The sequence below is a fragment of the Mesoplodon bidens genome (assembly GCF_964165515.1).
Source record: "Mesoplodon bidens genome assembly, chromosome: 7".
NCBI lineage: Eukaryota > Metazoa > Chordata > Mammalia > Artiodactyla > Ziphiidae > Mesoplodon > Mesoplodon bidens.
In genome coordinates, this window is record NC_138164.1 from 24,579,075 (window position 1) to 24,594,041 (window position 14,967).

The following is a 14,967-nucleotide window of genomic DNA, read 5'->3' on the forward strand; positions in this document are numbered from 1 at the left end:
ATTCATATGCACTAGGACCTTGTGAAATCCAAATGCTTAAATAAGAAGCCATAAGTAACAAAAATTGTTTTGAGGCCTATGGTATCTCTATGAGTCTGAGTGGTTTTCTCTTCTTTTGCCTTTGTTCAGCCTCCACCCCCTTCAGTTTCTCTTTCTTTCTCTCTCTTTTTCTCACTTGCTCTCATTCTTGCTCTCTTCCTCTTCCATTATAGATGAGGTCATTATGATTTGGAGCCAAGAGAAGTGCATTCCTGTAACTTTAAATCTCCGTACTCAATTTATGACTCTTTTTTTTTAGAAGATGGTTATACTTTATAGTTGGAGGACAGCTTGCTTAATTGTGCTATTTTTTAATGTAAATGTGAGCTTATTAGAGGAATTTTGTCAATTTGTGAGCAGGGCTTAGTGCTTCCACATTTCTTATTCTCACATATTTCACATTTATTATTGCTTTCGAGCTCATTATGGTGTGCAAAGAATGTTCTGAATTTGATAAAGTTATCAACCCCTTGATTAGCTTTTTAGTGCCCTGTACTTTGGACATCCAATGCCCTCCTGACATATGGAGAAACAGTGTTAATACTGGTAGCAGGGAAATTAGGCTAGACCCTTTGTTTCCTGACTGCAAGGTGAGGTGCAGGGATCCTTTGAAGAAGGTGTTTCCTAATATAAGCTCTGTTATAAAATAATGGAGAAGTGAAGGAGGGTAAAGAGAGGAATGTGGGGAAAGGTGAGTGAGGACAAAGAGGTACAGGAGGTAAGAAGATATCAGCTGTGAGAGACGACCTCATTTACTATCCTAAGACCATGTTCTATAGCGGGCACAGCAGATGTTCAGTGGTCAGACAATTTGTGCACAGACTCTGCTCCTGAGATGATCTTAGGGAAGACACACCCCTCTTCTGGGCCACAGTCTCCTCAACTTAAAAAAGTGGGCATTAGTAACAAAATCTAGCAATTCTGAGACTTTGTTCCACGGAAGAGAGGAGGAGAAGTTTAAAGAAAGGAGGTCATTAAACAATGAAATACCAGAAAATTGGAACCATTTCCTTGGCCAGGTACCCTTCCCCACATGATTCCAGAGGGAAGTATGTGGCTGGGGACAATGACACAAAATGAATGCACTTTTTCACTCTTTGGATTTGGCCTATACTTCTGTAGGTTCCCAGTACACCATACAGGACCCAGTGGTGAATTTCTTACGCCTAGGATAGGGCAGCATAACATCCAGAATCGATGCAAACTATGCCTCCTTCAGGAAGAAATGAGCATAAGAGAAAGAGGTAGCAACCCGCAGATCCGGTTTGCCTCATCAGCCTGTGACAGGTAGAACATCCCTAGAAAGAACACTGCTCTGGGGCTTCTCTGGTGGCGCAGTGGTTAAGAATCTGCCTGCCAGTGCAGGGGACATGGGCTGGAGCCCTGGTCCAGGAAGATCCCACATGCCACGGGGCAACTAAGCCCGTGCACCACAACTACTGAGCCTGTGCTCTAGAGCCTGCAAGCCACAACTACTGAAGCCTGCACGCCTAGAGTCCATGCTCCAACAAGAGTCCAACAAGAGAAGCCACTGCAACGAGAAGCTCACGCACCGCAACGAAGACCCAACGCAGCCAAAAATAAATAAATATATAAATAAATTTTTTTAAAAAGAATACTACTCTGTAGGAGCAAGTCCTTAACTTCTTGCTCACCTGGGTGAAAATTTCCTTCGGTAGCCTAGTAAAATGTCTTTGGATCTGGCCATTTCCTGATATAATTTCTGCATGTTGAAAGGTGAAGTTGCTTCATTTCCTTCCTTTTGAAAGTAACAGAGTAAACTACATGGGGTAATATAACCCTTTGAAGAGCATTTTAGCAAAACAAGTAAAGTTGAAGACATGCCCTAAAACCAATGATTCTACTCTTAAATACATCTCCAGAGCAAATGATTTCTTTAAACTTCATGACACAAATAGAAACTCATTATATTTGTAGAGTACTCTGAGTTCACTGCTTCCAGCAGATGTCTAGATGGTACCCATCAGGCCATCCTGAGTGCGGAGAAGATTATATGTTAACACATAAGTAACCCATTTGCACTAGTTTGCTAAAACCCAGAAAAACTCTTAGATATCTATGTCAGGGGACATACATATGAATGTTTGTAGAGGCATTGTTTATAAGTGCAAGAATAAATTGGAATACAACCTAATAATCGATAAAGGAATGGATAAATAAAGTGTGATATAATCACATAGTGGAGTACTATACAGTAGTGGAAAGGAATGAACTAGAACTAACATATCAATATAGAAGACTCTCTTGAACAATGTTGATCAAAAAAGCAAGTTGCAAAAGTATACATTTAGTAATGATGCTGTTTATATAAAAATTTAAAACAGACAAAAACAATTTTATACATTGCATAAGGATACTTGTGTAAATATGAAAATATATGGAAATGCATTGAATGTTAAATACCAAGTTCTAGAAAGTACTTATCTCAGGAGGGCTAAGAGATTGGGGAGAACACAAAGGGGATATGTTAATTTTGCCAATATTTGTGGAGAGAGAGTAGAGCAGGAAGAGCAGTTAGGGGAAATTTGCTGCAGTTCAAACTGTAGAGCGCTTCCTCCTTGAAATGCCACTTACTCATGCTTCCAGAGTGTTTTTCCTTGTTTTATCCCTGCCTCTCTCTGGCCATGCCCTTTCATCCCCATCTCTAATTCCTCTTCTTCCTCTGCCCCTTAAATGTTGCTGTTTCCCAGAGTGTTTTTTTTTTAAATAAATTTATTTATTTATTTTTAAATTTATTGGCTGCATTGGGTCTTCGTTGCTGCACGTGGGCTTTCTCTAGTTGTGGTGAGAGGGGGCTACTCATCATTGTGGTGGGGCTTCTCATTGCGGTGGCTTCTCTTGTTGCAGAGCATGGGCTCTAGGCACATGGGCTTCAGTAGTTGTGGCACACGGGCTCAGTAGTTGCTCTGCAGCATGTGGGATCTTCCCGGACCAGGACTTGAACCAGTGTCCCCTGCATTGGCAGGCGGATTCTTAACCACTGAGCCATCAGGGAAGTTCCCCAGAAAGTTTCTTTTTTACCCACTTTTCTTTTCAATTTTTAGGTATATGTTTTAGTGATCTCATTTATATCCCAACTTCGATTACCACTTTTATGATCATGATTCCCAATTTTATTTCTCCAATCCAATCCTTTTTCCCAGCTCCAAACTGTCTACTGGACATTTCTTCTTGACTTTCTCATAATTAAACAAAACCCAGCATGTCCAAAATGGAGTTAATCTCTTTTCCAAATGTGCCTTTTCCTTTTGTCTTTGGGATCTTGATTAATTACATTGTTATCTACACAGGTGTCTGATCCAGAAAACTGGGTATTATATTAGATAGATCTGTCTCTGTCAATTTTCCTCTTTAATTGGCTTCCATGGCAGGAATTAAGGGTTAGGTTTTGGTGCTCTGTGTTATGACATAATGTGCCATGACATATTTAGGGACCAAGGAATGCTCAATTCCTGCCTTGCTAATCTCTTTACTCTCTCCTATTCAGAAGATTTCAATGAGCTTACCACCAGCAAAATAAGATACCAACTTTAGAACGTGTTTTAGATCTCTTCTTGATCTCGATTCTATTGGCTTTTCCATCATCTGCTGCTTTTGTTTTTCTCTTACACTCTGGGTTATAGCTACACCGACCCACTTGAAATCCCTGAATGTGCCATATTGTTTTAGAACTCTGTGCCTTGGTACTTGCTATTCCTTCCGCTTGAGATACCTTTCCTTACTCTGCATGTCTAGTGAACTCCTGAGGTTCTTGTAACTAGCCCATTTTTGTACTTGTCTGTCTGTACCCTAATTACTAGTTTATGTGCCTACTTATCCCCAGTGGTCTCTGAGCCTCTGAGGCACAGGGAGTGCCTATCCAGTTTTGTATCTTCATGGCCTGGCAAATGGTAGATGCTCTATAAGTATATATTTAGGGTTGACTTACCCAGCAAATTTCCCCTTTTTCTTTTTGCCTGTGTTAGGATTGTTTGAGATTAGTTGCAAATTACTGAAGCAAATATTCCAAAGAAAAAATACATTGTAAACTCTTAGAACAGATAGTCTCTGTCTTCGGCAATTTGGATATTTTCTATTGTGCTTAGAGCAACTGTGGAAGGAAGTATTTATGTAGAGAACATTTAAATAAAAGTTGCAGTATTCTCACTCCTGGTCCCTGAACCTTCCAGGAACTATATGTCTTCATCATCTCTTTTAATTTCTTTTAAGGTTTCTTTCATGTTTTCACCCATATTGCCTTCTGCTCATCTACCAAACTTGTTTAAGTTTCCCTTCTTCTTTAACAAGATAATAATTAAACAAACAAACAAACAAGCAAAAGACTTGTCCTCAACACACTGCTTGTTCTTCAAACTCTTTCCCCATCGCTATTCTCCTTTTCATTATTAAAAAGAAAAAAAGAGCTATTTATGTTTGGTGCATTAATTTGCTCATATTCTACTCACTCATCCCACTAGAATCTGACTTTAGTCATTACCACTAACAAACTGCTTTCCTTCCAAGACATCTAGCAGCTTCCAGCTTGCCAGTCCAACTGCGTCTCTTTAGCCATGATGACAACTTTTCTCTCTGCAGTTTTTGACACTGTAGTATTGATCTCATCCTTCTTGAAATGGTTTTCTACTCTTAGTTTCTGTGTCATAGCACTCATAATTTCTTGTCTTTCTCTGACTATTGAACTTCATTGGGGAAGCGGGGAAGTGTCTTATATTTGAGGTAACCATATATTTGGGCATATCTGGTAATTTCTTTATCCATTTACATTCACTTGACAAATATTTATTGAGTGACAACAAAATGCCAGCACTGGATATGTAGTGGAGAGTAAAACAGATATGGTCTTTCTGAAGTCCAGGGTTTCAACCTTGTATTTGTTATCTGTTGCTACTGTGTAACAAATTACCTCAAATTTAGTGGCTTAAAACAATACACATCTGTTATCTCATAGTATTTATGAATCAGGCATCTGGGCATGGCTTAGCCCTGCCCTCTGCTTCAGGGTCTCTCATCAGGCTGTAGTCATGGTGTCGGTCAGGGCTAGAGTCTCATCTGAAGTCATGACTGGGGAGGAAATCTGCTTCCAAGCTCATGTTGATTTTGGCAAGATTTATTTCCTTGGAGAGTGTTGGACTCAGGGTCTCAGTTCCTTGCTGGTTGTTGACAAGAGGCCACCCTTAGTTCCTTTCCATGTGGGCCTCTCTATATATAGCAGCTTATTTGATCAGAGCCAGCAAGGAAGAGAATCAATAGAGTTGGGTAGCAAGATGGAAGTTATAACCTCAGGTAATGTATCCATGGAAGTGGTATCCTGTTTTTGGGGGGTTTTTTTAGTTTTTTTTTTTTAAATTGAAGTATAGTTGATGTACAATATTATATAAGTTACAGGTGATTCACAATTTTTAAAGGTTATACTCTATTTATAGTTATTATAAAATATTGGCTATATTCCCTGTGTTGTACATTATGGTGTCCCATTAATTTTCTTGTATTCTAATGGTTAGAATCAAGTCAAAGATCCAACCCATGTTCAAGTGGAAGAGATTACACAGAGCAAAACTACCCAGAAACAGAGATTCACTGGTGGCCATCTTAGAGTCCGCCTGTCACAAACCTCTTAATGTTTTTCTCTTAGACCTTCCAGCCACCTCAATTTCTAGTGCTCTCAAATTGAGCTCAGTACTCCCCCCTTGCCCAGACCTGCTTCTCATCCTGTATTCTGTGTCTTGGTCAGCAGCCTTATATCTATCCAGTCATCTAGTCCGGAAGCCCAGAGATCATTTTCAATACCTCCTCCTGAGATTTAATGGATCACTAGGCTCTGTGAGTCTTTCACATCATTCTCTACTTAACATTCACACTGATGTGGCTTTAGTTCAGCCATGGATCATTATATTAACCTTCTAACCTTCAGTCCTTCTCACAGTAACCAGAGTTACCTTTTTATAGTCTGGCCTCTACTTACTTTTCCAGGCTTCTTGCCCTCCACTCTTTGCTGTTGACCTTATGCCTTAGGCATAGGCCACTCGATATTTCCTGAACCCACCATTGAATGTTCGTGCCTCTACATTTGGTCCTACAGTTACTTCTTCCTGGGGTCCCTTCTCCCTACTTCTTCCTCTAGAAATCTCTTATATACATGCTTCCAAACCTAACTGAAAAATCACCTCTTCCGTAAAACTTTTCTCAGTTTTCTCCCTGCCTGCTAACTCCCTCACTCAGAATTAACCAATAATACCTGTGTGCTCTCTCAGCCCTTTAATCACACCACTGTTATAAGACTGTTGTTGGGTAGTTTGCTTTCTGCAGTTTCATAGTTGGTTGTTAAGGTACTTCTCTTTTAAAATGCCAAAGGGTAGGGTCTAGATCTTATTCTTCTCTGGATCCAAAGTGCCAACCTCTGGAACAGTGATTCACAGTCTTGGCTGCATTTGGAATTACTTGGGGACCTTTGAACTCCACTGAGTTCTGGACCCACCCCCCGAGGCGACGATATGATTGGTCTCAGATGCAGCCTGGGATATAGCATTTTTAAAAGCTCCATGATTCTAACGTATAGGTAACATTGAAAGCCTCTGCTTCTAGTTGAAGGAACCAAGTCTCTGGGAGAATGAAAGGATGAGAAAATGTTAAACATTTAATGAATAGGAAGACTTTAAAACTAGAGTTAAAGTTGAGTTTTAAAAAATCATACACACATAATTCAAATAAAATATGACATAGCTAAAGTAATCAAAATGATCTCTAAATAGATCATCAGTGAACTGGAGGAATATGTATTTTTGTGGTAATGAGGGGAAAATTAGAAATGTAAAAGAGAATAAAACTGTAGTCTCTCAAAATCCAACACTTTAATTTTTGTGCATATGAAGTAAGTGATAAAAAGAACCACCTGGAATTGTTAACATTTTCCTTTTGGTTTAGCCCTAAAGTGTGTGTGTGTGTGTGTGTGTGTGTGTGTGTGTGTGTGTGTAAGATATAACTTACTTGCCAGTTCCTCTGATTTCCTCCTTTATTTTCTAGGAATATTTTGAAAACAATTGCCCTGGGTCAGACGTTGTCCTTGTGTATATGTGGGACAGCCATCACCAGCCAGTATTTGGCAGAAAGATACAAGGTGAATACCCCCATGCTTCAGAGCTTTATCAACTATTGCTTGCTGTTTCTAATTTATACAGTGATGCTGGCATTTCAATCAGGTATGTCAAATGTTGGAATTACCTTTTCAACAAATTATCTTCATAAAAATTTTTGGCTCTTGACGTTCAAAAAATAAAATATGGGGCAAAACCAAGAACAGGAAACTACTGCTGTTTTTATAAAAGTTATTAGAAAAGTATGACACCTTTGAATTCTATGAAATTGGTGACTAGAGATTTGTGTATAACTCTCTGAAATTGTTGATTAAAATAAGTAGCACCAAACTGTAATGTAGGAGTTGTCTAAAAAAAAAAAAAAAGTGTAAATGCCATTACAAATTAGGTCTTCTTTTTTTCCCCCCATGGTTGATAAATTTAAAAGACAGTATTAGAAACACTTAAAAAGTCAAGAACCTCACTGTCCAAAATATGTATTTACAGCTAAGTGGAGAATGCTAAATGGACCACCAATTGCACGTATTGATAGATCAAGTCTATGTTGTGAGAGAAACAAAACAAGGAATTGGCAAGGAATTAACATCTTATCACTGGCTGGTTAAGTTGTTTTAGAATCATTGTAGAATTATCATTTCTAGCTAACTATTTATAAATGGGAAAAACTAGGCTAACATTATTGCATCAGGTATCATTTTAATTGCTTAACTCATTGAAGCCTCCTAACAAATCAAGTGAGTATTATCTCCACTTTATAGATGAGTAATCTGAGGCATGTAGTACTTAGATAACTTGCTGTAAGTCATGCAGGTGGAGCCAGATTTCAACCTAGGCAACCTGCCCCAGAGCCCATGCACTCACCACCATGCTGTATTAGGGGCTTCTTGTCATGATAAGAGCCATCCTTCCCACAAAAGAAGAGTATGGTATTATAAAAAAAAATTAAATAAGATTGAATTCAAGAGTGTAAAGACAATGGGTAACCCAGACTGACTGGTAGGGTGCAATACTCCCATTTTCATCACATTTAAGGCATATAATAAAATCAGTGTGGTATTTGCTAATCGTCTTTTAATATGAACCTTAATACATCAATGGTATTTCTATGTGTCAGGATAAATCATTTATTTTGAAAGAAAATGGAAACCAGTTGTGGGAAGGGGTAAAGAGATATCTTAAGGGGAAAGCTCCAAATTTGGCAAGAACTTTAGGAGTTGGAAATAGAACTGGTACATGGTTAATAGCCCCAGACGTTTCTCCTCTATGTAAGCACTGGCCTTTAGAAAGTCAGTGTGATTCATAAGTATATCAGTGAAGTCCTCCTAAGGGATTGTTACTAGATGCCTTCCATGCCATATCATCTTGAGGAAGACAAACTGTGTTTTCAGGATGTTCCTGCTGATTGGGATTTCATGATAATTATTTGGCTACGATTCTCACTACCTTTATTTCCTTGCAGGTTATCTTACCCATAAAGCCTTCTTGTATATGTGCCAACTCTATATCTCCTTGTGATGCTAGATTCTACAAAGGAATGAATCACAGTTAACTTGAATAAATAGAATTTAGGGGATAAAAGGTGTTTCTTCAATGGTGCCACTAAATCTTTTCTCCATACTTACCACTGGCTTAATTTTCTCTCGAAAGCACATCTTTTCCAAAAGAATGACCACATGCGGAGTTTTCTTTGAAGAAGCTCATGAATAGAGGTTAAATAACCAATGAATTCATAAGAAAACATTTCATTTCCTAGGGATCTGGATGTTATATTTCTGTTGCAGTAGGAACGGGAATTTAACCACTTTTACTTCCTTTCTCTTTGGTGTTTTCATTGAACACTTGGTCTATGATGACACCTTAGCTTGGGCCTCATACTAGAAAAAAAATCTGACTGCTGAGCTGTTGCAGGAGTTTGGGTTATGAGTAATGGAAATTAGGAGGGTCCACGTTCAAAATACATAGTAAACCCTTGCTTTGACTCTTTATCTCTAAATTAACATGCATGGAATCATTTCAAGTACATGTACTAATCTAGATTTCTTTCAACCAGGTAGTGATAACCTTTTATACATCTTGAAAAAGAAATGGTGGAAGTACATCCTGCTTGGACTAGCAGATGTAGAAGCTAATTACCTGATTGTCAGAGCATACCAGTACACAACTCTAACCAGTGTCCAGGTAAGAAGGAGTCCTCTTACCAGTTTAGGCTTTATAGCTTTAAGAGAAGAATCTGAGCTCATATGTGCTCACCTAATTTTATTAAGAACCTGTTCACTTGAAGAAAACCTAAGCACAGGTGGATGCTATCTGTTTTCCAGTGGAGCATATGCGCTAATGAGTAAGGCTTCCTGGAATTACTGAAAACGTGTACAAGTTAATCAGTTCCCAAACTGCTAATGCTATAGTAGAATAGAACAGTTGCTACGAAAATAAACATAAATATTTAGTTGGCAATGGATGCTGTGATGTTGGCAAGAGTTCTGTTTTATGTGTTGCTTAAACATGGCATATAAAGTGGATATACCATTGTGCTATAGAAAAGTTGGAGGTTTGCAAGTAAAGTGGATATTCAAGACAAAAGAACAATTAGAAGGAACCTATGAGACATCTTGGGTAGAGATGGTAGCCAAAAGTAAAACTTATATCTTTATTCCTTTTCTAGGTTTATTCTCACTGGATTGAAAGAAAAATGTTTCTACATAGCAGTACTTTTCAACCTGGTGGAGTTGAGGAAGATTGTTTAAGTTGTCTTAATGTTAGGGAGTTTTCTGGTGGCCTAGTGGTTAGGATTATCAGCTTTCACTGCTGTAGCCTGGTTCTGTCCCTGGTTGGGGAACCGAGATCCCACAAGCCGTGTCATGCAGCCAAAAAAAAAAAAGAAAAGAGTTGTCTTAATGTTAGCAAACTGTGTGATGTATCATAACACTGACTCCCCATAGCTAACAACAAAATGTGCTATAAATGGAGATGAAAGTAAGATAGATTCCAATACCAGGTTTAGAACTCACAGTTTACTGAATTTAAGACTTTTGATGCATCACTTTCTTTTGTTTTGGCCGCACAGCATGACTTGTGGTATCTTAGTTCCCCAACCAGGGAGAGATTGAACCTGCACCCTCAGCAGTGTAAGCATGGAGTCTTAACCACTGGACCACCAAAGAATTCCTGATACATCACTTTTTTATATAAAACAGAGGTGGTCTTATCTCCAAATTTTAGGAACAGGGAAAAACTGAAGTGAGATTAGATTTATTTTACGAGAAGGATTAATGAAAACAGTATTTTTCCAATGTGAATATGCATTAAATTCTATTATTACCAGAATGCCTTTTTCTCTCTCTCTCTCTTTTTTTTTTGAGTTGCAACTTCTTATGTTTCTTTTCTTTCTGTTTTTTTTTTTAACATCCTTATTGGAGTACAATTGCTTTACAATGGTGTGTTAGTTTCTGCTTTATAACAAAGTGAATCAGTTATACGTATCTCATTGTAGTTTTGATTTGCATTTCTCTAATGATTAATGATGTTGAGCATTCTTTCATGTGTTTGTTGGCAATCTGTATATCTTCTTTAGAGAAATGTCTATTTAGGTCTTCTGCCCATTTTTGGATTGGGTTGTTTGGTTTTTTTTTGTTATTGAGCTGCATGAGCTGCTTGTAAATTTTGGAGATTAATCCTTTGTCAGTTGCTTCATTTGCAACAAATATTTTCTCCCATTCTGAGGGTTGTCTTTTGGTCTTATTTATGGTTTCCTTTGCTGTGCAAAAGCTTTTCAGTTACATTAGGTCCCATTTGTTTATTTTTGTTTTTACTTCCATTTCTCTAGGAGGTGGGTCAAAAAGGATCTTGCTGTGATTTATGTCATAGAGTGTTCTGCCTATGTTTTCCTCCAAGAGTTTGATAGTGTCTGGCCTTACATTTAGGTCTTTAATCCATTTTGAGTTTATTTTTGTGTATGGTGTTAGGGAGTGTTCTAATTTCATACTTTTACATGTACCTGTCCAGTTTTCCCAGCATCACTTATTGAAGAGGCTGTCTTTCCTCCACTGTATATTCTTGCCTCTTTTATCAAAGATAAGTTGGCCATATGTGCGTGGGTTTATCTCTGGGCTTTCTATCCTGTTCCATTGATCTATCTTTCTGTTTTTGTGCCAGTACCATACTGTCTTGATTACTGTAGCTTTGTAGTATAGTCTGAAGTCAGGGAGCCTGATTCCTCCAGCTCCGTTTTTCGTTCTCAAGATTGCTTTGGCTATTCGGGGTCTTTTGTGTTTCCATACAAATTGTGAAATTTTTTGTTCTACTTCTGTGAAAAATGCCAGTGGTAGTTTGATAGGGATTGCATTGAATCTGTAGATTGCTTTGGGTAGTACAGTCATTTTCACAATATTGATTCTTCCCATCCAAGAACATGGTATATCTCTCCATCTATTTGTATCATCTTTAATTTCTTTCATCAGTGTCTTATAATTTTCTGCATACAGGTCTTTTGTCTCATTAGGTAGGTTTATTCCTAGATATTTTATTCTTTTTGTTGCAATGGTAAATTAGAGTGTTTTCTTAATTTCACTTTCAAATTTTTCATCATTAGTGTATAAGAATGCCAGAGATTTCTGTGCATTAATTTTGTATCCTTCTACTTTACCAAATTCATTGCTTAGCTCTAATAGTTTTCTGGTAGCATCTTTAGGATTCTCTATGTATAGTATCATGACATCTGCAAACAGTGACAGCTTTACTTCTTTTCTGATTTGGATTCCTTTTATTTATTTCTCTTCTCTGATTGCTGTGGCTAAAACTTCCAAAACTATGGTGAATAAGAGTGGTGACAGTGGGCAACCTTGTCTTGTTCCTGATCTTAGTGGAAATGCTTTCAGTATTTCACCACTGAGGACGATGTTGGCTGTGGGTTTGTCATATATGACCTTTATTATGTTGAGGAAAATTCCCTCTATGGCTACTTTCTTCAGGGTTTTTATCATAAATGGGTGTTGAATTTTGTCAAAAGCTTTCTCTGCATCTATTGAGATGATCATATGTTTTTTCTCCTTCAACTTGTTAATATGGTGTATCACATTGATTGATTTGCGTATATTGAAGAATCCTTGCATTTCTGGAGTAAACCCCTCTTGATCATGGTGTATGATCCTTTTAATGTGCTGTTGGATTCTGTTTACTAGTATTTTGTTGTGGATTTTTGCATCTATGTTCATCGGTGATATTGCCCTGTAGTTTTCTTTCTTTGTGACATCTTTGTCTGGTTTTGGTATCAGGGTAATGGTGGCCTCGTAGAATGAGTTTGGGAGTGTTCCTCCCTCTGCTATATTTTGGAAGAGTTTGAGAAGGATAGGTGCTAGCTTTTCTCTAAATGTTTAATAGAATTTGCCTGTGAAGCCATCTGGTCCTGGGCTTTTGTTTGTTGGAAGATTTTTAATCAAAGTTTCAATTTCATTATATCTTCTTCTTGGATCAATCCCTTGATCATTATGTAGTGTCCTTCTTGGTCTCTTGTAATAGTCTTTATTTTAAAGCCTATTTTGTCTGATATGAGAATTGCTACTCCAGCTTTCTTCTGATTTCCATTTGTATGGAATATCTTTTTCCATCCCCTCACTTTCAGTCTGTATGTGTCCCTAGGTCTGAAGTGGGTCTCTTGTAGACCGCATATATATGGTTCTTGTTTTTGTATCCATTCAGCCAGTCTATGTGTTTTGGTTGGAACATTTAATCCATTTACATTTAAGGTAATTATCGATATGTATGTTCCTATTCCCATTTTATTAATTGTTTTGGGTTTGTTATTGTAGGTCTTTTCCTTCTCTTGTGTTTCTTGCCTAGAGAAGTTCCTTTAGTATTTGTTGCAAAGCTGGTTTGGTGGTGCTGAACTCTCTCAGCTTTTACTTATCTGTAAAGGTTTTAACTTCTCCATCAAATCTGAATGAGATCCTTGTTGGGTAGAGTGATCTTGGTTGTAGGTTTTTCTCCTTCATCACTTTAAATATGTCCTGCCACTCCCTTCTGGCTTGCAGAGTTTCTGCAGAAAGATCAGCTGTTATCCTTATGGGGATTCCCTTGTATATTATTTGTTGTTTTTCCCTTGCTGCTTTTAATATGTTTTCTTTGTATTTAATTCTTGACAGTTTGAATAATATGTGCCTTGGTGTGTTTCTCCTTGGATTTATCCTGTATGGAACTCTCTGTGCTTCCTGGACTTGATTATTTCCTTTCCCATATTAGGGAAGTTTTCAACTATAATCTCTTCAAATATTTTCTCAGTCCCTTTCTTTTTCTCTTCTTCTTCTGGGACCCCTATAATTCGAATGTTGGTTCGTTTAATGTTGTCTCAGAGGTCTCTGAGACTGTCCTCAGTTCTTTTCATTCTTTCTTCTTTATTTTGCTCTGCAGTAGTTATTTCTACTCTTTTATATTCCAGGTCACTTATCCGTTCTGCCTCAGTTATTCTGCTATTGATCCTTTCTAGAGTATTTTTAATTCATTTATTGTGTTGTTCATCATTGCTTGTTTCCTCTTTAGTTCTTCTAGGCCCTTGTTAAAGGTTTCTTGCATTTTCTCTATTCTATTTCCAAGATTTTGGATCATCTTTACTATCATTATTCTGAATTGCTTTTCAGGTGGACTGCCTATTTCCTCTTCATTTGTTACGTCTGGTGGGTTTTTACTTTGCTCCTTCATCTGCCGTGTGTTTTTATGTCTTTTCTTTTTGCTTATCTTACCGTGTTTGGGGTCTCCTTTTCCTAGGCTGCAGGTTTGTAGTTCCCATTGTTTTTGGTGTCTGTCCCCAGTGGCTAAGTTTGGTTTGTGTAGGTTTTCTGGTGGAGGGGACTAGTGCCTGTGTTCTGGTGGATGAGGCTGGATCTTGTCTTTCTGGTGGTCAGGTCCATGTCTGGTGGTGTGTTTTGGGGTGTCTGTGGCCTTATTATGATTTTAGGCAGCCTGCTAATGGATGGGGCTGGGTTCCTGTTTTGCTAGTTGTTTGGCATAGGGTGTCCAGCACTGTAGCTTGCTGGTCGTTGAGTGAAGCTGGGTGTTGGTGTTGAAATGGAGATCTCTGGGAGATTTTCATCGTTTGATATTACGTGGAGCTGGGAGGTCTCTTGTGGACCAGTGTCCTGAAGTTGGCTTTCCCACCTTAGTGGTACAGCCCTGACGCCTAGCTGGAGCACCAAGAGCCTGTCCTCCACACGTCTCAGAATAAAAGGGAGAAAAAATAGAAAGAAAGAAAGAGGATAAAATAAAATAAAGTTATTAAAATAAAAAATTATCAAGAAAAAAATTTTTTAAGTAAAAAAACCCCAAAAAAACGGACGGATAGAACCCTAGGACAAATGGTGGAAGCAAAGCTATACAGACAAAATCTCACACAGAAGCATACACATACACACTCACAAAAAGAGGAAAAGGGGAAAAAATAATAAATCTTCCTCCCAAAGTCCACCTCCTCAATTTGGGATGATTCGTTGTCTATTCAGGCATTCCAGAGATGCAGGGTACATCACGTTGATTGTGGAGCTTTAATCCGCTGCTTCTGAGGCTGCTGGGAGAAATTTCCCTCTTCTTTGTTCGCACGGCTCCCTGGGTTCAGCTTTGGATTTGGCCTCGCCTCTGCTTGTAGGTCGCCTGAGGGCGTCTGTTCTTCGCTCAGACAGGACGGGGTTAAAGGAGCAGCTGATTCGGGGGCTCTGGCTCACTCAGGCCGGGGAGAGGGAGGGGCACGGAGTGCGGGGCGAGCCTGCGGCGGCACAGGCCGGCGTGACGTTGCACCAGCCTGAGGTGCGCCGTGTGTTCTCCCGGGGAAGTT

At 38.6% G+C, this 14,967-nt stretch overlaps 1 protein-coding gene across 4 annotated transcripts in view; it reads left to right on the top strand.

Moving 5' to 3' along the window:
• SLC35F2 (solute carrier family 35 member F2) overlaps window positions 1-14,967 on the top strand; it is a 117,696-nt gene that overhangs the window by 26,411 nt on the left and 76,318 nt on the right. For all 4 annotated transcript variants that reach the window (XR_014016214.1, XM_081238739.1, XM_081238740.1 and 1 more), the window contains exons 2-3: window positions 7,081-7,256; window positions 9,202-9,329. Coding sequence is in view for 3 of the 4 variants with exons in the window: in XM_081238739.1 (XP_081094865.1) it covers window positions 7,081-7,256; window positions 9,202-9,329 (304 nt within the window). In the remaining variant the exon portion in view is untranslated. The remainder of the gene's footprint in view (window positions 1-7,080; window positions 7,257-9,201; window positions 9,330-14,967) is intronic.